The following is a 20148-nucleotide window of genomic DNA, read 5'->3' as shown; positions in this document are numbered from 1 at the left end:
TAATGTTTAACTTAATCTACAAGAAAAATGTTACAATTATTAAGACCTGTTATCTGATTTTAAAATTTAATTTCTATATGAAAATGAGAATTCCTTTTCTTTACTTTAATTCCAATAAACGTTCATTTTTCAATGTAATACTGTTCAATAGAAAAAATCAAATCATTTCAACGAAATGAACAAAATTTGTTTCATGTGAGTTACCTATAAAATGAAATATTTTTTTATAAAATTTAAAAATAGTTAGTGAGTAGAGAAAGATAAAGGTTGAATTATTCCAAAAGAAATGAGTTATTCGTGAAAAAAATTGAATTGTACATATTTAAGGGTATTGAAATCAAAGACAACTAAAAATTAGAGATTTTAGTTTTTTTTCAACTTTTTATATTTGTACATCTTTATTTTTGTTCAATATAATTCAATTTGTATCCTAAGTTAGTTTACAAACTCTTCTATAATTTAGGTTTAATTATTTTTGTAGTTTACTTATGATGAGTTTTTTCAAATAAGATCATTTTTTTTTCAATTGGAAAATCTTAGTACCTACCATTAAATTACATTAAATGTGAAATCAAAAGATTACCAAATTAGGGTTCATTAAAAGAAAATTGGGAACGAAAGTATTCGAGATTGGAGACCCAACAGATTTAGGATTCATAGAGAGTTCAAGATTGGATAGGGTTTTAGCGAGGTTGTTTGTATTGTTCTTGTATGATGTTCTCGCGAAATTAGAGTTTCTAATAGACGTTGTATTGTTCATTTTTTTTTTCTAGTGTTGTGGTGTGAGTTGTTGAAGTATGTCTATGAGCCATTCTTGTTCCTCTTCTACATGTAATGAGTATCGAAAGTAATATTGTAGTGTCAATTATCGCGGTGATGGAGGATGGAAGAGTTTCAACATATCACTGATTTGTCATTGTGGAGAGAAATCTGTCTTGAGAACTGCAAAAACAAATAAGAATCAAGGTAAACAATTTTGGGGTTACCCTAACTAGAAGGTAAATTTGATGGAACTTTTTGTATTACTGATTGATTATGCTTGGTTGGTTGAAAATGGAGTACTAATTGGTTGTTCTTGAAAATTGAGTATTGATTGGTTGTTTTTTATGATTTTTTTAAATAGAATGAAAGTGAAAATGTTGGATTCAACTACTTCAGATGGTACAATGATTGTGCATTTGACGAAAGTGGTAGTTATGAGAAGTTGGAAGCAAAGAATTAGAGGTTGGTGAAGACTGAAGAAAATGAAGGTTATAAGAAGATCAAACTTTATTTGGAGAAAGTTGTGTTAGGTCTTCAAACGTGGACAAAATGGTTGATAAGAGTTGTTTTTGATGTATGTGTAATGAACATTATTGTAGTTGCAATGTTGATGGGAAGGGCATGAAATGTTGTAGGTCTAATGCAGACAAGTTGAATGTATTGTTGTTGAATGTAATTAAGATGTGTTGCAATGTATTGTAGGTGTTGCAGGTGTTTAATTAAATTAAAATTTGCATATGTTTAATGAAACTAAGATTTGCAAGCAATAAGATCAAATGCTCTCTTTGATTTGCTACATTATGCTTTTGTATTTTGAACAAGAAGTTGAAGCAATTTGCATTGCTTTTGTTAGTAATAAATACCTTGTTTTTTTTCCAGCCAATTCAAATTTAATAAAAGATCCAATTCAATCTCTATAACACTTAGTGGGTCATTTTTCTCATGTGTGAAAGACTTGTTTAGTCCTTGAGATAATAATACACAAAAGCATTCATGAACTGTTTTCTTTATGTGTAAAAGACTTATGCAATATCTAATATAACTGGAAAACTTGTAGATCTTTTTTCTCATGTGTATGTGATATTCAATATTGTTTTGAGTGCCTACATTTGTGTGTTAGTTATAAGTTTATAAAAAAATTTATTGACACATTATAAATCTTAAACACTACAAAAATTTATAAAATTATTGATGGAATTTCACCAACAAAAATAATTTTGTTGGTAAATATAAATTAAGATGGATTTTGCCCACGAATCTATTTTCAACGGAATTTTTTTGTTGGCAATTTTGTCAGTAATACATATTTCATTTATCGACTAAAAAATTTATTGATAAATCGTCGATAATTCATATTTTATTCATTCACAAAAAAAAAATCATCGATAATTCATATTTCATTTATTGACGAAAAAATCATTCGATAAATCTATTGGTAAAAAGAACGACAAATTTGTCGTCTAAATATCAAAATTGTATAACCTTACAATTCCTATGCTTCTTGGAAGTAGAACGCCAAAAAATAGGCCAAGAAAAACAAAGAAGCAACCTATTCGTCTCCATTGTAGCTTTATTAGAGCAAAACAAAGAGATATGAATGTGCCGAAAAAAATGCATATATTAGTGGAGAAGAAGAAGCAGCACGCCTTCACTGTCAACAATGCAGTCCACCACCACTCACTACCAAGGCTCTCCACCGTGACGACCACAAGTGTCAAATTTAGCCTTTGCATCATGCAAAAGGGTCAGAGAACCAGTCAGACCAATGTTGGACGCCATCATCTCTTTCGTCAATGCAGTCCACCACCGCTCACTACCAAGACTCTCCACTGTGACGACCACAAGCGTTAAATTTAGTCTTTGCATCATGCAAAAGGGCCAGAGAACCGGTCAGACCAATTGGACGTCATCATATCTTTCGTCAAGCACATAAAACCACCGCATGTGATAGAGGGAGAACATCTTTGTTGCGAAACACACAAGGAACTGCTTGGGAATGACAAAGGAGTAGCACATATCCTATATTACAACGTCCCTGGTTTTTGTAGAAATTGGGATTTTCCCAATTATTATGTAGCGTTTTGTCATGATCATGGTTTCGAAACTTGCAACGAAGAAGAAAAACCCATGACTGGAATTCTCTTGATTGGCATGACCGTGGTGTGATGTGCTGTTGGAGATGAAGAAAGAGTGGCAGTTTGAAAAACAAATTCAGAATTTTTCACAATTTTACGATTTTTAAAATAATTAGGATTTTTAGGTCGAGTTTTTCGCATTGGTTTTGGAATAAAGAATGGCACTAATAAAAAATGAAAAGCTAAGAAAGAAGATGAATGAAAGAAGAGAAAAAACATAAACTAGATCGCGATATTTACCAATAGAATTTATCAACGATTTTTTTCCGATAATTATCAAAAAAAATTTCTTTCAATAATTATCAATGAATTTTTCCTATGGATTATCGATGGATTTTTTCTTTTGATAATTTTCAACAAAATTTTTATAATTATCGATAATTTTTTTTATAATTAGTGATATATTTTTTATTGATAATTATCAACAAATATTAACTTATAAAAAATTTATTAAAAAATGTTATTATCAATAAATTTATGACGTTATTGATAGATTTGACAGTTAATATATATTTTTTTTAAATATGTAATGCTACAAACCAGAAAGTGTTCAATAGAAAAAAAAAATAATTGAAATTTAGTATAGTAAAAATGTAAGTTTGTTCTATCCTTGGCTTTTGGAATGATCCCTATCAAACATCTACCCACGATATTCTCCCTTTTGCAAATTGAATGGGGAACATAAATTCATTTGAATATTCTTTATTGAAGTTAGATAAGAACGATAACTAGTACATGTTGCTAAAGAAAAGCTGGTGACATACAAAAATGTATATGGACAGAACACCACATAAAAAATTATATTTATCATTTTTATTGACTATTTATTTATAATTTAGTGTCACATATATTTTTTAATAAAGAAATAGACTTTACAAATTCTTGAATGAAAGAAAAATAATTTAAATATTTTTATTTTATGATTTTTCAATTACATTTTATAATAAATGTCTATATTTAAACAGATTAATTATTAAGTGAAGATAACAAACATAAATAACTAAGAGAACAAACATTTATTTTGAAATTTGAGAATAAACTCTTTCCGTAATTTTTTTTATTGGAATAGTATTTATTAGAATATAGCACCGATTGCCTTTCATTACATAAGTATTTCAGTCTGATTATAATAAAATTCTATTTTTGTTGTTGTTGATATTTGCATCCTATATTTAGTTTTCCAGGATTAAATAGCTGGAAATCCTATTAGCATGATTGTTTGATCACTGTTTACAAGAAGGATTGGAGGAGAAACTCGTAAGCCAGATAGTATCACTAACAACAGCTTCATCGTTATCGTTCTTATGCCATGTCCACCGTGCGTGAGATGCATTAAATACTTCCAATATACCATGTCCAAAGCTAGCCTCCCTGAACATTGATATCGCTGGCTTAGGATCTATGTACCTGTTCAAGCAAAAAACACAGCGAATTGATTCATTGTAAATCAAACATCATGAATTTACACAAATTAATTATGGTGAAACATGAATTACTTATTAGCAAGGCCTTCACGGTTACCCCCGTCCCCGATTGTGATATGCACTGGACCACAATTGTTAGCTTTGTCTTTATAAACCCGTGTCTGATAAAACAAACAAATAGGTTAAATAAAACAAGAGAAACAAACAGATCAAATAGTAACAACAGTATGAGTAATAATATATTGTACTCACAAAGCGTTCATAAGCATGAACATGGCCTGCAAAAACAACATCCACACGGGCTTGGAAGAGCAAGTCTTCCATGGAAGCTTTCATTTCAAGGGATTCAGGCTCACCCTGATGAGCAGTGTTGGAGTTGTACCAAGGGGCGTGAATGAGCACCAGAACCCAGGGAGTTTTTCCCCTGTTAACCTTTTGCAGGTCAGATTTAAGCCAATTGTATTGCGGAGAAGAAGGTTGAAATTTGGCGTAGGAGCCAAGCATGATGACATGAACGCCAGCGACATTGAAAGAATAGTAGAGGTTAGAGTCTGATCCACTTTCTTCGAAGGGCATGTGCCATCTGGCGTTGTATGCCGTGAATGGCTCTGAGTGAACGAGAGGAATCTTCTCCTTTTCGTGGTTGCCTTGGGTGACCATCCAAGGACGCTGGCTAGCTAAAGGTTCTACCAATCGACCAAAGGAGTCCCATAGAGGTTGAATAAAGTCTGCGTAGGATAGGTCACCGGGTAGAATCAACATGTCGTAGTTTGATTTAGCTACATGCTGCAAGGTCGAAGTCGTCCAATCCGTTTGTCCAAGATCTCCTGCGACATCATTCGAAAACATTTACACATGTTGTAAGGAAAACACAGTGTAATTAACATTCTTCATTCACTAGGATATATATGAGGGGATACCAACTACTGCAAACTTGATGGGAAGTTGAGAAGGTGGAGTCTTGAAGTTGTATGTTAGGGAAGAGGGTGGATCACCCAAACGGTAGTAGTAGACAGTGTTGGGGTTGAGGGGACCAATTACAACGTCATGAATTTCACCGGACTTGTAAAAGAGATAACGGTAGGACGAGGTAGTCCCTGTGACAGATAATGCATTTGCTGAAGGAGATGGACCGTAGGAAACCTTTGGTGAAGTTGGGCTGTCTGTGATCCACGATATCCTCATCTTGTTTTCTCCCACTTGAGATATGTGTACCTGAGACAGAAAGATCCACCCATTGCCAACACATTCATTATTAAGACTTCGTCGGAGAAACTTGTTTAGAATAATTTATGAGAGAATAACCTGTGCCAACACTTTAGTTTAAGAATTTTCTCTTAGATAAACTAATAATTTAATTAGTGTTTCGATCAGACCTATGTAACCACTTGCATAAAATTACACGATTATCTATATTTTTCTAAAATTACAATAAATGTATATAAATTAAATCATTCAAATATTTAAATTAAACTGTGTTCTTAGTTGTCAAGATTTACAAAGAGAAAGAAATCAAATAGCTTTTTTTAGAGATACTAAACACAGAATCTATTGCAACACGTACATCTTTTTTAAATATTTATAAGTTATTTAAATTTTAAAAGTAATAATTAAAAGAGTAAAATTTAAAAAAATGTATACAATTATAGATATATAGTTATAAATATAATTATAAATAAAATAGATTCTAGTTATTGAAATAAAAATATTATAAGTAATATTATGTTACTAAAATATTAAAAATAATTAATTTTTAAATTTTAAAAAATAGTTTCTAAAACGATAAATAATTTTTTATAACGTGTAACTATTTAAATTAAAAAAAATAGTTATTAAAATTATAAAATTGGAAAATAGATTTTTTTATTATGAATATTTATTTAAGTTTAAAAAATAATAACTAAGAGAGTAAAATTAAAAAAAAAATAGACAAAAAAAAGCGTATTTTCGTAGATTATAGATAATAATTTTTTATTAAATATTTAAAAGAAATAAAATAAAAAATAGCAAATTCATCCCTTCTCTTCGATTCGCGAGAAGAGGAGTGAGAGGGAAAAAATATGAAAAAATGTGCAAAGATAAAAAGAAAATGAAAAAAAAAGGAAAAACAGTCTATATATTAGTATTTAAATTAGTTTTAAATTCAGAATACTATTTCAAGAAAAACAATCGTGATAATTTAATTTCGTACAAAGTTTCGTTAAAAATAAAATTGTAGGCAAGTTAAACAAATTTGAGGTCGTTATCTTATTTCTTTGATCGATGCAAGATGCCAAAAAGATGAGAAGACACACGCAACAACAAAGCGTTTGGTTTAACCATTTCGCGGTTTGGTACCAGATTAAGCCAATCCTCTCCTTCTGGTAATCAAACATGTTGCCTTCTTCACCCGACTATTCACATGAATTGAAAAACATAAATACTTAAAAATTGATGAAGATTACGGTAACATAATAATTTTTCAGTTAAAAATATATATATAAGGCCACAATAAAACAATCGCACACTCAATTTATCGATGAGAAATCTGAACCTCAAACATATGTTGTCAATAAGATGTTGATATATGTGTTGGCTGGCTCCAGTGTTCAGGAACATTAAATGCGCCATGAATGTGAATTTCAAAATTCAAGCAGTTACTCTATTGAATATCCACAAAATCAATAAGAAAACTCGAGTTTCTTGAACAGTTTTTCTTTCTCACTTCGCTAACTGGAAATGCAAATAAAGCATCGATGCAGAAAATCAAAAGTCAAATTTGCATAAGCGTAGTAGTTTGTTGTTACCTGTTGTGGCAAGTCGGAGTGATCCAAGTTTGGAATAAAGAGGTTTTGACGAGGTGGTGGTCGATTGTAACCATAAACGGCGTCGAGTTCGAAGATTCCGACGATTAGCAAGAACCCTAGCATGCACATTCTTTGCACCAACATCGTTTTGAAATTTCGGTGCTGAAAATGTTGTCACTAGAATCAAAGAAATTTGAGATTGAAAATGAAGAAAGAGGAGAAGGTGGTTGATGAAAATCAGTGAATGTGTGTATATATATATTTATTGCGTGATTTGAATATTCTACGACCCACAAGTTTCCTTGTGCGTTCACACTTCACAATTTGTAACCAATCCATATGTGTCGACATGTCTTGGAACTCCAGCTGTTGTATTCATACTTTAATTTCGATTATGGGATATTCTGATATTCCCTTTTTCAAAAAAATATTTAACCTTGTTGCAGTTACGGAACAGAATCAACGATGAGAAGACAGAAAATATTATATTTTTCTCTCCAGTTATTAAAAAAATCTAAAAAACCTGTTTGTTTGTTTTAGCCTGAGTTATGCCTTTTTTTGGTGAGTTTTAGGATAAAAGGAAAGAAACAATTCAAAAAATTGGAAAGGGAAAAAAAATATGTAAATGGAAAACCTTCAAAAGGTTAATGTATACAAAGGAAAATTAATTTCAGTAATAATAATAGTTTTACGATAAAATGAAAGGACACAATTCGAAAAATTGGAAAAGGAAAAAAAAATATATAAATGGAACAACTTCAAAAGGTTAATTTATACAAAGGAAAATCAATTTCAATAATAATAATAATAGTTAACAATGCAATTGGACGAGAGAAATTAATATTTATATTAAAAAAATTATTAAAACCTGACACATTTACTAAAGTATTTTTTGTCTAATTACATAAATTATTTGTGTGAGTTTTGGAAAATATAACGTTATTTGACAATAAAAGTGGCGTTTTATCTTTTTTGAAAAATTAGAGGCGGTCATAACAAAGAAGTCAATTTACTCATTATTACCGTTCTTTTGTTTCTAAATATAAAAATGATTTGTTATTAAAATATATCTATGAGATGACACTTTTTAAATGACATTTCTTGTAACAAACCAAAAATGGAAATTACTAGTGATTGATTTCCAGAGCTCCCAATTAAATATTGAATCGTAAAAAAAAATCCTAAAACAAAAGTGGCTTAATTAAGAGTTTGCACGAATTCTCCATGAAAACTTACGAGAAAGCATTCTTTGATGAAGAAATTTTATCACAACGATAACGATACGTTTTGCTTTCATTCGAGTTGCGATTTACTTTTCCTTTGTCTGGGCGAAGAGTATAAAGTTTATGATTGGAACTACGTGAAGGACATACAAATGCTATATAAGTGCTAATCCTGGTTAATGCCATAATGGGAATGTAGTCAAAAGTCAAAACAAGTTGTTCTCCTCATTAAATCTAACTTAAATGTTTTTTTTTAATGTGTGTTTAATTGACAAATGTCTTACTATGGGACTGACGAAATGCAAATTATTATAGTATAAATATTTCATCTTGAAATCTAAAAGAATTAAATAAAAAATAAGTAATAATTTGGTAATTATATGAATTAGAAGGTATGAAAATGTAATTACCCAATCTAATACATGTGTTAAAAATGAAGTTTAACCATGTTCAATAAGTTTCATCGTCTAGGAATAGTCTAAAATATTTTTATTGGAACAAATATTCATATATTAATGATAATTATAACAAATTTTGTCAATTTGATCACATCACAATATTGTTATTACTATTTGCGTTAAGATACTATATTATTGTTTTTATTATTACATATTTGAGATAAGTCCTTATTTTATTAATATTATTTATATCACTTTATCCGTTTTATAACATGAACTCAAAGGTCCAAAAATATCATAAATACATTTGTTATTCTTCAGGAAATACTCACTCCTACACCCATATTCATTCTCTTTTATGCATAAAGATCAAAACTCCTTTATAAATCTACAACAATAGTTATCATTCTAGCATCGAGATGACACCTTTTGAAGCTTTGTATGGAATAAGGTGTCGCACACTATTATGTTGCTTTCAGGATGGAGAATCAGTGACGGTAGGTCTAGAGTTGTTACAACAAACTACTGACAAGGTGAAAATGATTCATGAACGAATGAGGGCAACTCGTAGTAGGCGGAAGTCTTATGCTGACCAAAGAAAAACACCGTTGGAGTTTGAAGTTGGAGATCATGTGTTTATGCGAGTGACACCAACAGCGGGAGTTAAGGGTGTTATTAAGTCAAGGAAGTTGTCACCAAAGTTTATTGAGTCATATCAAATGCTTAAGAAGATTGGTCTGGTAGCTTATGAGATAACACTACCACCTCAGTTGGAAAACTTGCACAATGCTTTTGTCTTAGTTGAGGAAGTATGTGCCATATCCAAGTCATGTGTTAGAGGTGGATGATATTCAAGTTAAAGAAGACTTAACCATTGAAACAAGACCAATACAGGAGTTAGATGTACAAACTAAGACTTTGAGAGGGAAAAACATTCGTGCAGTGAAGGTGTTGTGGGATGAAACTACTCATGAAATGACTTGGGAGTTAAATGAGGTTATGAAGAAGGAGAATCCTCGTTTTTTTTAGTAACTAGAGCAATATTCCAGGACGAAAATTCTTTTGAGGAGGGATGAATGTAAGACCCTAGGAAAATGTGGTAATTAATGAATAATGTGGTTGTGAGACTTTAAGATGATTGTTTGATAATTGGTGTTTAATGGTTAGATGTTTTCTACAATTATAATTATTGTGTTTATTATTTGGTGTGTTGGATTCATGGTAGAAGGGTGATTTGGGATTGAATACATGTGGGCCAAATTTTAGAAAGAAAGAGAGTTAAAGTAAACTTTTGATTTTAATTTGTATTTTGGGCCCATGGGCAAAAGAGTCTTATACCCTCATTAAGTTAAGGGGGTGTAGAAAGAAAAGAATAAAAATGAGAATCTGAAAACAAAATAGAAAGATTACGTGAATCTTTGAAATATTTGGTGGTTGTTGATATTTTGAAATAATACACCAGATAAAATAAGAGAGGAAATCTTAGTGGTTTTATAGATTAAATGAAAGATATTATTTTAACTAAAAAGATATAGATAAAATAGAAAAAGATAAAAAGGAAGAGAGTAAAATGGGGCTAAATATTGCTACCTTAAAATCAAAAACGAAAATTAGAGAGTTAAGGGAGAGAAAAGACGTTTTCTAAGAGAGAGGAGTAAAAGCTAAAGAAAACCCCAGTGCAAGGAAGGACTTGATGTATTTTTAAAGTTAGATAAAGCCCTAAGATTGGCCAAAATATGGGAAGCTTACCTTTGTTTGATTGTTGTTGTATATCACACGTGTTCTTGATTATCTTATTGATAATCCTTGTTTTGATCCATATGAATATGATTATATGTGGTTAATGTTGGGCAAGGGTTTGTATATGCATGAGCATAAGGTTTATGTGATAATTATGTTTAGTTTTCCCTAGGCATGTATTATGTGTGTTTTGTTGAGTTATCCAAAAAAAAAATTGATGCTAAGGGAGAACAAAGTTATGATGCATGGGGATTTCCGTGCAAATATATGTTGTAAGTAGTGGGTTAAAGGAAGGAAAAGAAGTCATTCTCGCATAACATAAAACCTACGCTATTGTTTTCGTCATTGTGAAATCGTTCACCATTGGATCGAGCTTATCTTTTGACAATAGGTTCCAGACGTGTGGTTCTTTATTTTAACCTTTCGGATTGTCAATTGGCGGTCTACTTTGGGAGAAAACAACCAAAACGAAAAGAGAAAAGTATTCTCGCATAACACAAAACCTACACTTGTGTTTTCGTCGTTGCAAAGTCGTTTAACGTTACATCGAGCTGATTTTTTGACAGTAGGTTCTAAACGTATGGTTCTTTATTCTGACCGTTCGGATCATCAATCAGAAGTATAGTTTGGGAGAAAACAGTCTCTCATCAGGAGCTCTATTTTGGAAAAGTTGCAGAACGTGATGAGAATCATAGAATGAATTTTGGGGTTTTGTTTAAGGTCATGTTTGACTTGTGGATGAGATTGAAACATGTGTGAGTGTTGGGATGTACCTTAGTATGTGATTGATGAGCATGACAGTGGAAGATGAGGTGTACTTGCTATACCTAATAAATCCTGGTGTTATCTGCAAATAAGTGTTTCCTTTTGCCTTGTGTGCATTGGAGGTTATTCGGGTATTGAGCCTTCCTTGTGTGGGGGTGAATGTGTCTTCCTTGTCCTTGTGTGGCAGGATTACATGTTCCTTGCTAGATTGCGGGACTACTCGAATGTATCTGTATGGGGAATTTACAAATGAGACTGTAGGAGTGACTACAATCAGTGAGGTAGGGTACAATAGTGTAACTGATTCTTTTCATTGTGGTGTTTTATGGTATGATGATGCTCATGGTCTTTTTCATGACTGTGATATAGTCATGATGGTGGTGCATCTATGATGGTGATCATAGTGGTTGCGATGCTCCAAGTGATGCTATGTGATAGCGATGTTACTATAAGAGTATAGTAAGTAGTTAGCATAGGTGCTAAGGAGTGGATAAACCAAGAGTCTATGTGTGAGATATTAGTGATTACATCAAGGGTTGAAGATCGATGATCGAGGATCGATGATTAAGTAATTCGTTTGATTGATTTGTTATGTTAGAGGATTAAGAATCCTATTGTTATTACTGTTAGCAAAATGATGAAGATGAAGTTTTGATGATGTCCAAATCAAGTCAAGAAGAAATCAAGATGTTATGAAGACTTGTATTGCTATGGAAAAGCTTTTGTAATAATTGTAATTTAGTGTCTAGGACTTAGACATTTAGTGTTTTTTATTCCATGTAATTCCATACCATATAATCAAAAACCAGAGTCCAAAGTGCACTGTTTTAATCGATTAAAATGGGTATTAATCGATTAAAACGAGGCTGACACTGAAAACCAAATTGCCTCTGGATTAATCGATTAAAGCTTGTTTTAATCGATTATGTAATCGATTAATCCTGAGATTAATCGATTATGTAATCGATTAATCCTGAGATTAATCGATTAAAACAGTCCGTTGGAGGTTCCAGAGTTGAAGACTAGCCGTTGCACTGGAATAATCGATTAAAGCCTAAAATAATCGATTAGTTAATCGATTAAACCTGAGAATAAACGATTAACACTAGCCGTTAGGGGTTTCAGATTTGAAAAACTAGCCGTTGTATTTAGTTTAATCGATTAATACTTGATTTAATCGATTAAAACAGTCAGATGGCTCATTTTCGAAGAATGGAAGAGCCTTTGGATGAGTTTATAAATAGACTCTCATTTTCCTCTCAAGGGATCAACTACTACTCTTCCCTTGTGCTCAAATACTCAGAAACTCTTGAGAATTGTGTGCTCTTGCTCAGCTAAGGAAACTCTGTCTGTAGAGTTGGTGAAATACTGCTACGGTGATAGAGGAATAGTGATAAGTGTGAAAAACAGATGTTTTGACACTTATAAAGGATCTCAATTTTGTAATTATTCATGTTATTACTCAGTGAAAAGTCGTAATAGGAGGTAGATTGTGTTGTAAAATATTGTTCAGGAAAAGTTGTACAAAAGTGAATTTGTCAGCCAATTCTCGCATAGCAGAAGCAAAATTCGCAGAGCCAGGAGAATACATTCGCACAGCGCACCACCATTGGTTCGCTGAGCGAATCATGCCAGTTTGGAGATTTCAAGTCTTGAATTCGCACAGCGCACCAGAGGCTGTGCGCTTAGCGAGTTGGTGCAGTTGATTGCTGAATTAATTTTAATTCGCACAGCGAATCTGCTGCTGTGCGCTGAGCGAATGGAGCAGTTTTATGAGAAATAAACTGTCTTTTAAAAGACGTGCTTTGGAGGATAGAGGGGGATGAGACTGAAAGGGGCAAGAAGAATATTTTTTGGAGAACTGCTCTGGAGAAGGAGACCATCAGAAGTCTGAAGACATCAAGACTGCACATCATGCAAGGAATTGCAGAAATGAGTATGTTTGTGATGTCTAGGATAGGCTAAACTTTTATTCGTTGGAATTGACTGTAATGGCTGACATTTAATGTAATCTTTCCTGTTCAATTTAAATTGTATTCATATGCTTTTCCTGTTTACTTTTCATTTTATTTTACGGAAGTAAAATAAACTTGTTTTTATATTTAAATTATACTGGGAAGTAAATTTGAGTATTAACGCAAGAAAAGCAACCAGAAGGAAAGATGCTAGGGATAGTGTCAATTCTCCTGGTCATCAATAACATCGTTCTTAATGCAAAGTTTATGTTTAATTACTTAAGGAATTAATAATTGAACATAATTCTTTAGAACTTGTTTTAAGGAATTAAACCAAGATACTGTGATGTTGATGTTTGAACGCAAGTTATATTGCTCAGAATAGTTACTGTAATGTGGTCATGAAGTCAATTCCAATGAAGCTTTCTTTAAATTTTAATTTCAATTTTAAATTGTCATCTACTTTGAGACTAGTAATTCACTTATATTTTGTTGTTCAAATTGATTTTGATAAATAAATTTTAATTGAATAACGTAACACAAATTCCCTGAGGAGAACGATACTTTACTTATTACTGTATTACTTGTAACGATTTGGTATACTTGCCAAAAAGTTATCAAGTTTTTGGCGCCGCTGCCGGGGAATTTGATTGTTTTGTTATTTCAATTAGTTGTTTATCAGTTTCAATTTTGTTTGCATCTCCGTAAATTCATTGTTTTAGTTTTCTGTGTATCTGTATATATTGTGTTTTGTTCCTGTTGTTATTTCTTGGGTTGGTCATTGGAGATTTTTGTTCTGTATGCCACGCAGAACAAAGTCTGAGAATTTATTGTTTGATTATGAGATTGAAAGGACAGCCCGTAGAAATAATAGTAGGTGTAGAAAAGAAAATCGAAAAAAAGAAGCTAGAGAATCCAACTTATCCTCAAACGCTTGTTTTTCATCTGACCAAGAGGGTAAAAAGATGGAGGAAAACAGGGAAAATGAACAAAGAAGGCGTACGTTGGAAGATTATGCTTCAGTGACGGTACCTACATCTTTCAACAGTATAGCCAAACCTGTGATAATTGCGGCTAACATGGAAATGAAGCCAGCATTGATACATCTTGTTCAAAGTAATCAGTTTTCAGGATTGTCACACGAAAATCCCTACGATCATCTGGCAACTTTTAATGAATATTGCAACACTGTGAAAATGTTGAATGTGTCAGAGGAGGCAATCAGACTTAGTCTTTTTCCATTTTCCTTGGCAGGCAATGCCAAGAAATGGTTAAATTCTTTTCCTGAGAGAAGTCTGACAGGTTGGGATGACGTTGTGTCAAAGTTTTTGCAGAAGTATTTCCCTCAATCAAAAATAAACAAAGGCAAGCAAGAGATATCCTCTTTCCAACAGGAACCTGAAGAGACTTTGAGTCAGACATGGGATAGGTTTAAGGGATTGTTAAGAAAGACTCCCATACATGGATTTGATGTCCCCACTCAATTGAACCTGTTTTTAGGAGGTTTAAAATCTCACACAAAATTGATGCTAGATGCCTCAACAGGAGGTAACATTAGGTGGAAGACACCTGATGAAGCTCATGAAATTATTGAAAATATGGCATCAAGCGACAATGATGTTCAGGGTGAGAGAGGACAAAATCAAAAGAAGGGAATGTTTGAGTTGCAATCCCAAGATGCCTTATTAGCCCAAAATAAAATTATGACTCAACAGCTTGAGTCTCTGATGAAAAAGGTATCACAATTACAGATTCAAAATGTATCACAGGCACAACATACTGTGCAAGGGTGTGAACTGTGTGGTGGAGAGCACCAAAATGGACAGTGTGCTATTCTTACCAATGCTAAGGAAGAGGTCAATTACATGGGAAATCAAGGCCGTTCTGGTAATTATGGAAATTATAATCAAGGATGGAGACCTCATCCTAGCATGGGTCAGGCTAGTTCTAGTAGACCACCACAACAACAGTTTCAACAACAACCTACTCTTTCTGATAGGACATCCAAGCTTGAAGAAACTTTGCAACAATTTATGCAAGTATCCATCTCCAACCATAAAAGCACTGAAGCTTCTATTAGAAACTTGGAGACACAAGTGAGTCAACTTGCAAAGAAGCTGGATGAGACATCTGAAAAGAAATTTGTGGCTAAGAATGAAATTCACTCCAGGGAGGAATGTAATGTCATAATAACCAGAAGTGGAAAAGAAGTGGGGTTTGATTCCAAGGAGAAGCCGACAAATAAAGAGATTCAAGTACACAAAGAGGAGGATCAAAAGAAGGTGATTGAAGAAGAAGAAAGTAGAAACAGGAAGGAAGATGGAAGACAAAAAGAGAAAGTGTTGGTGAAGTAACTTCCTTATCCTAAAAATACTTCACAGAAGGATAAGGAAAGACAAATGGATCGGTTCAAGAAGATATTTAATCAACTTGAGATTACTTTGCCCTTGACTGAAGCACTGCAACAAATTCCTGCTTATGCAAAATATGTGAAGCAATTCCTCAGTAAAAAGAAGAAGTATTTAGATGAGGAAACAATTGAAGTGCATGGAAATTGCAGTGCAATTATGCAGAAATCTCTACCTCCAAAAGTCAAAGATCCAGGGAGTTTCACGATTCCTTGCACCATTGGAAATCATGATATAGGGAAGGCTCTTGTTGACTTAGGTGCTAGCATTAATTTGATGCCCCTATCTATGCTCAAAAAGATTGGTGACCTTGAAGTCAAGTCAACAAAAATGATCTTGCAAATGGCAGATAGGTCCATTAAGCATCCTTACGGTGTAGTGGAAGATGTGGTGATTAAAGTTGATAAACTAAAATTCCCTGTTGATTTTGTAGTAATGGAAATGGAGGAAGGTGTAGATATACCTCTCATTCTTGGAAGACCTTTCATGAAGACAACTAAGGTTGTCATTCATGTTGATGATGGAACTGTAAAATTAAAAGACCAAGATGAAGAGGTGATATTTAATGTCCTTGAAGATGTGAAGCAAAATCAAGAGGAAAAGACTAGTTCCAAAGTAAAAGATGAAGTTTTAGCAATTACTAGTCTTCCAAGGCAAGTTGCCAAGTTGGCCAAGAAGAATCTTAATTGTTTCAATCCAAAAGTGAAGGAAAGAGATGAAGATAAGGAGAAGCAAAGAGTTCACCAACAAATTGAAGTGAAAAGTGATGAACTCAAACCTGGAATACCTGTGAATCTTAAGAACAGGTTATGGGTCATCAAGGACATAAAGGCAAATGGAGTACTCGAAATTAAGGCTCCATATTCAAGAAGAATTAAGTTGGTGACAAGAAAGTTACTCAGAAAATGTTGGTGTCATGAAAGGAAAAAGAACACTAACATCAAGAATCCAACTTAACCATGAATTGTCTGGGTCAAGCTAGTGACGTTAAAGAAGCGCTTGCTAGGAGGCACCCTAGCACATGTTTGTATATATGTGTTTGTTGATTGTGTTTCTGTAATTGTGGAGATTGATTGTGGAGAGGAGGTGTTAATGAAGCTTAAGGATTGATTTCTGACGTTTTAGTCGCACAGCGCACAGCTGAGGTGCGCTATGCGACTAGATGATTTTATGAAGCAGTGATTTATTCACACAGCGAATTTTATGCGCTTTGCGAGAGAGAAAAAGAAATTGTTTTGAGTGTTTTAATTCGCATAGCGATTCCATTCGCTTTGCGATTTAAAGGTTTAATTTTTCTCTTTGCGGAAGTATTCGCATAGCGCATTTGATAAGCAAGGCGAATAAAATCACTAGAGAAATTTGAGTGATTTAATTCGCATAGCGCACACTTTGCGCTATGCTACTTAAAGTTGGGAGTGAGCTCTGTCAAAATTCGCACAGCGAATTAAATGAGAGTGATTTTAGTGTTTTAATTCGCATAGCGCATAGCTGAAATGCGCTCTGCGAATTTTATGTAAAAAAAAAAATTAAAAATAAGTCGCACAGCGCACAGTTGAGGTGCGCTCTGCGACTAAACAACAAAATTCAAAAAAATAATAAAATAATCAAAGGTGCAGAAAACGAGAGAAATTCGCACAGCGCACAGCTGTAGTGCGCTATGCGAATTGACTCGTTCAGTTATTTTTTTTTTAAAACATACTTCTTCTCCCATCTCATTTTACCATTCTTCATTCTTCATTTTACCCTAACCACCACTCTCTTCCATTTTCGCACAGCGAACGTATCCTTCCTCTCTGCCAATTTCTCCACTTTATCTCCATTGCCACCATTTCCCTTTCTGCTTTGCTTCAAGTGCCTCTTCACTCTCTGATCTTGTTCACTGATCTTGGTCACTCTCCACAGGTTTCATTTTCTACTCTCCATTTGCTTCTCTGTTTTTAATGTTCATAGGAGTATAATAGGATTTTCGGTCTGATTGGAATGCTATCTTGAACCACTGTGTGAATATACACTTTCAAGCAACATCTGTTTATGCATATTCATGACTGTCATTTGATCTCTACTGGGATCCTCTGCACTGACTCTCGTTAGGCGACACGTTCGCCAAGCGAATTAGAGGTCTGGTTACATGAAATTCGCCTGGCGAGAAAGTCGCAAAGCGAATTATAGGTTTTATATCTGATATGTAATTCGCACAGCGACTCTGGTCGCATAGCGAATGATCCATGAGTAAAAACACTTATTTCGCCTTTTTCGCATAGCGATACATTCGCATAGCGAATTAGTCTTCACAGCAGACACTGAAAATGCAAATTCGCATAGCGCACGCTGGCGCATAGCGAATGCCATCTGCCAGCATATGTGTTTTGAGTTATTCACTTGCTCTGACCAAATTTCTACAAATTGTGTGCACTGTTTATTAATTCTTGCAGATGGCACCTCCCAAGAGCACACAAGAAAAGAAGAGAAAGACCACCCGAGGGTCTTCTTCTAGATCCCAACCTTCAAAAACCCAAGAGGAGAACCTTGTCCTGAACTATGATCAGGACCGATTTATTTCCGAGGCACATTCTGATAGGTTTCATCAGGTCATCATGGGCAGGGCATTATTACCTGAGAGGAGGGTTGAATTGAAACCAGGCGAGTATGACCATATCTAGGAAGAACTGGAGAAGAGAAGATGGAATTTTGTTTTAGCCAGCCTTCCAGATGAGATTGATGAAGTCTTGGTTAAAGAATTTTATGCAAATGCTTGGGAACCTGACCACTCTCAGCCTCACTCTAGAGTTTCAAAAGTGAGAGGCAAGCTAGTACGCTATGATCGCAGATCACTGAACAGGATTCTGAATACACTGATGTTTCAGCCGTGCCCCCTAAGTGCTTTTATGTCTAGCTATCCTGATCATGACCTTATTGCCTCCACTTTATGCCTTCCTGGATATGGCTATCAGCTTGGCACTAGTGGGACACCAGTGAGAATATTAAGGAAACATTTGAATTCACTGGCCACTATCTGGAGTCTCTTCACATTCACCAACATTTGTCCCAATTCTCATACTTCCGACATCAATCTGGAAAGGTCTTATATGGTATATGGAATTATGACAGGGATTGACATGGATTTGGGAACTTATATCTCTCAGGAAATGGCACTGATTGCTGATAATGATACCTGTAAGCTTGGATTTCCTGCCTTGGTGACAGCATTGTGCAAGGCCAGTGGAGTCCCTGGAGTTTCTGATATCACTTTGAAACTTCAACCCCCTCTCAATAAGAAATTCTTTGATAGGAATTGCAGCAACAGGGAAGAGTTCTCTGCTATGAATGCTCCTCCTCCAGTCCCTCCTCCACGTCGGAATGTTAGAGCGGCTAGACCACCTGTAGCGCCATCTGTTCCTTCACCTGATATTTTCACTCGCTACATGCAGCAGAGTCTGGCTAGACAGGACGACATCCACGACTGGTGCACTACTATGCAGCAGGGTCAGGTGTCCTTACAGGAGAGCATGTATCATTTGTCATTGGGCATCCCTGATTTTCCTCCAGATTCACTGATGACTGGAGACCAGTTTGCAGCGCAGATTCCATGGCCTGAGGGCAGGCCAGAGTCTAGGTGGGGGAGTGCCTTTCCAGGAGCACCTGAGCTAGAGTTAGATGAGCAGGAGGACATGATGGCAGGTGATGGTGATGAGGAGGAAGAGGAGCCAGATCCCAGATGGGTACAGCAGAGTTATCATTCGCAGGAGAGCCAGTGGAGATCCAGGCCAGATGCGTCTTAGTAGAGTGCTGATGGACCGCTGTTATTGATGTGTTATTTATGTTTTTGTTATGTTGTTTTTAGATGTTTCAGTTTAGATGTTATTGTGGAACTCAGTTTATTTGTGATGTTGGTTGTGGTTGTAAAAACTTTGAGGTTTTGATTTAATGACTATGCATTGTCTGATTAAGTTATGTGATTCCTGATGATGATGACATGTATGTTTGTGGTTACTGTGCTTCAAAATTTTTATCTGTGTGTATGAATATGACCAGATTTGTGAGTGTTGAGCGCATATACTGATTGAGAGATATTGAATTGTCTGGATATGGACTTGGATTTTGCATGAGTATGATTCTAGGTACACACACTTTTTGGTTAAGGATGAAAAAGGCCCTGTTTGTATTGATTATATAGCTACTTGGCCAGATAGCTAACCTTTAGACACTGTGATACAGTTGTGAACCCTTTTGAGCCTTGGAAATTTTTTTTTTCCTTCCACCTTGAGCTTATTAGATGATATCCTACCTTACACCTTAGAAGAGAACATGTATTATGTTTTAAAAGAGGTTAAGGTTGAATTCAAGTTTGGGGGAAAGAAAAAAAAAATATATGAAAGAAAAAAAAAAAAGGAAGAAGCTCAAAAGGAAAGAAAAGGTTGAGCTGTGAAAGAAAATGGTATGTGATAAATGATATATTTTGGGTACTGTATTGGGAATTGAAGTTGTTCTCTTCTTAATAGGTGTCTTTGAATCCAAGAAAAACCATGATTCTTTTTCTAGCCAAGCCAAATCT

General features: G+C 34.2%; 2 protein-coding genes across 2 annotated transcripts; one reads left to right on the top strand and one right to left on the bottom strand.

Annotated features, from left to right (window-relative positions):
- Positions 1-3948: 3948 nt before the first annotated feature.
- Positions 3949-7405, bottom strand: LOC108328119 (probable purple acid phosphatase 20). The gene is made up of 5 exons (XM_017561926.2): positions 7108-7405; positions 5242-5536; positions 4574-5148; positions 4394-4482; positions 3949-4304 (listed from the first exon to the last, which is right to left on the bottom strand). Exons 1-5 carry the CDS (start codon positions 7249-7251, stop codon positions 4121-4123), a joined length of 1287 nt encoding a protein of 428 aa, XP_017417415.1. The 5' UTR covers positions 7252-7405; the 3' UTR covers positions 3949-4120.
- Positions 7406-14153: 6748 nt separating this feature from the next.
- Positions 14154-15542, top strand: LOC128195372 (uncharacterized). The gene has a single exon (XM_052872649.1). It carries the CDS (start codon positions 14154-14156, stop codon positions 15540-15542), a length of 1389 nt encoding a protein of 462 aa, XP_052728609.1.
- The last annotated feature ends 4606 nt before the right edge of the window (positions 15543-20148 follow it).

Source organism: Vigna angularis, chromosome 2, assembly GCF_016808095.1.
Source record: "Vigna angularis cultivar LongXiaoDou No.4 chromosome 2, ASM1680809v1, whole genome shotgun sequence".
In the NCBI taxonomy this organism is placed as follows: Eukaryota; Viridiplantae; Streptophyta; class Magnoliopsida; order Fabales; family Fabaceae; genus Vigna; species Vigna angularis.
Note: the sequence above shows the minus strand (reverse complement) of the source record. Positions and strands in the feature narration are given on the sequence as shown.

Excerpts from the sequence above, each read along its gene's own strand:
- LOC128195372 (XM_052872649.1), top strand. The coding sequence starts at position 14,154 with ATGGAGGAAAACAGGGAAAATGAACAAAGAAGGCGTACGTTGGAAGAT.
- LOC108328119 (XM_017561926.2), bottom strand. The coding sequence starts at position 7,251 with ATGTTGGTGCAAAGAATGTGCATGCTAGGGTTCTTGCTAATCGTCGGA. Across the intron at positions 5,149-5,241 it reads CATCAAGTTTGCAGTAGTTG|GAGATCTTGGACAAACGGAT; the intron begins GTATCCCCTCAT and ends ATGATGTCGCAG. Across the intron at positions 4,305-4,393 it reads CGTGAAGGCCTTGCTAATAA|GTACATAGATCCTAAGCCAG; the intron begins GTAATTCATGTT and ends TTGCTTGAACAG.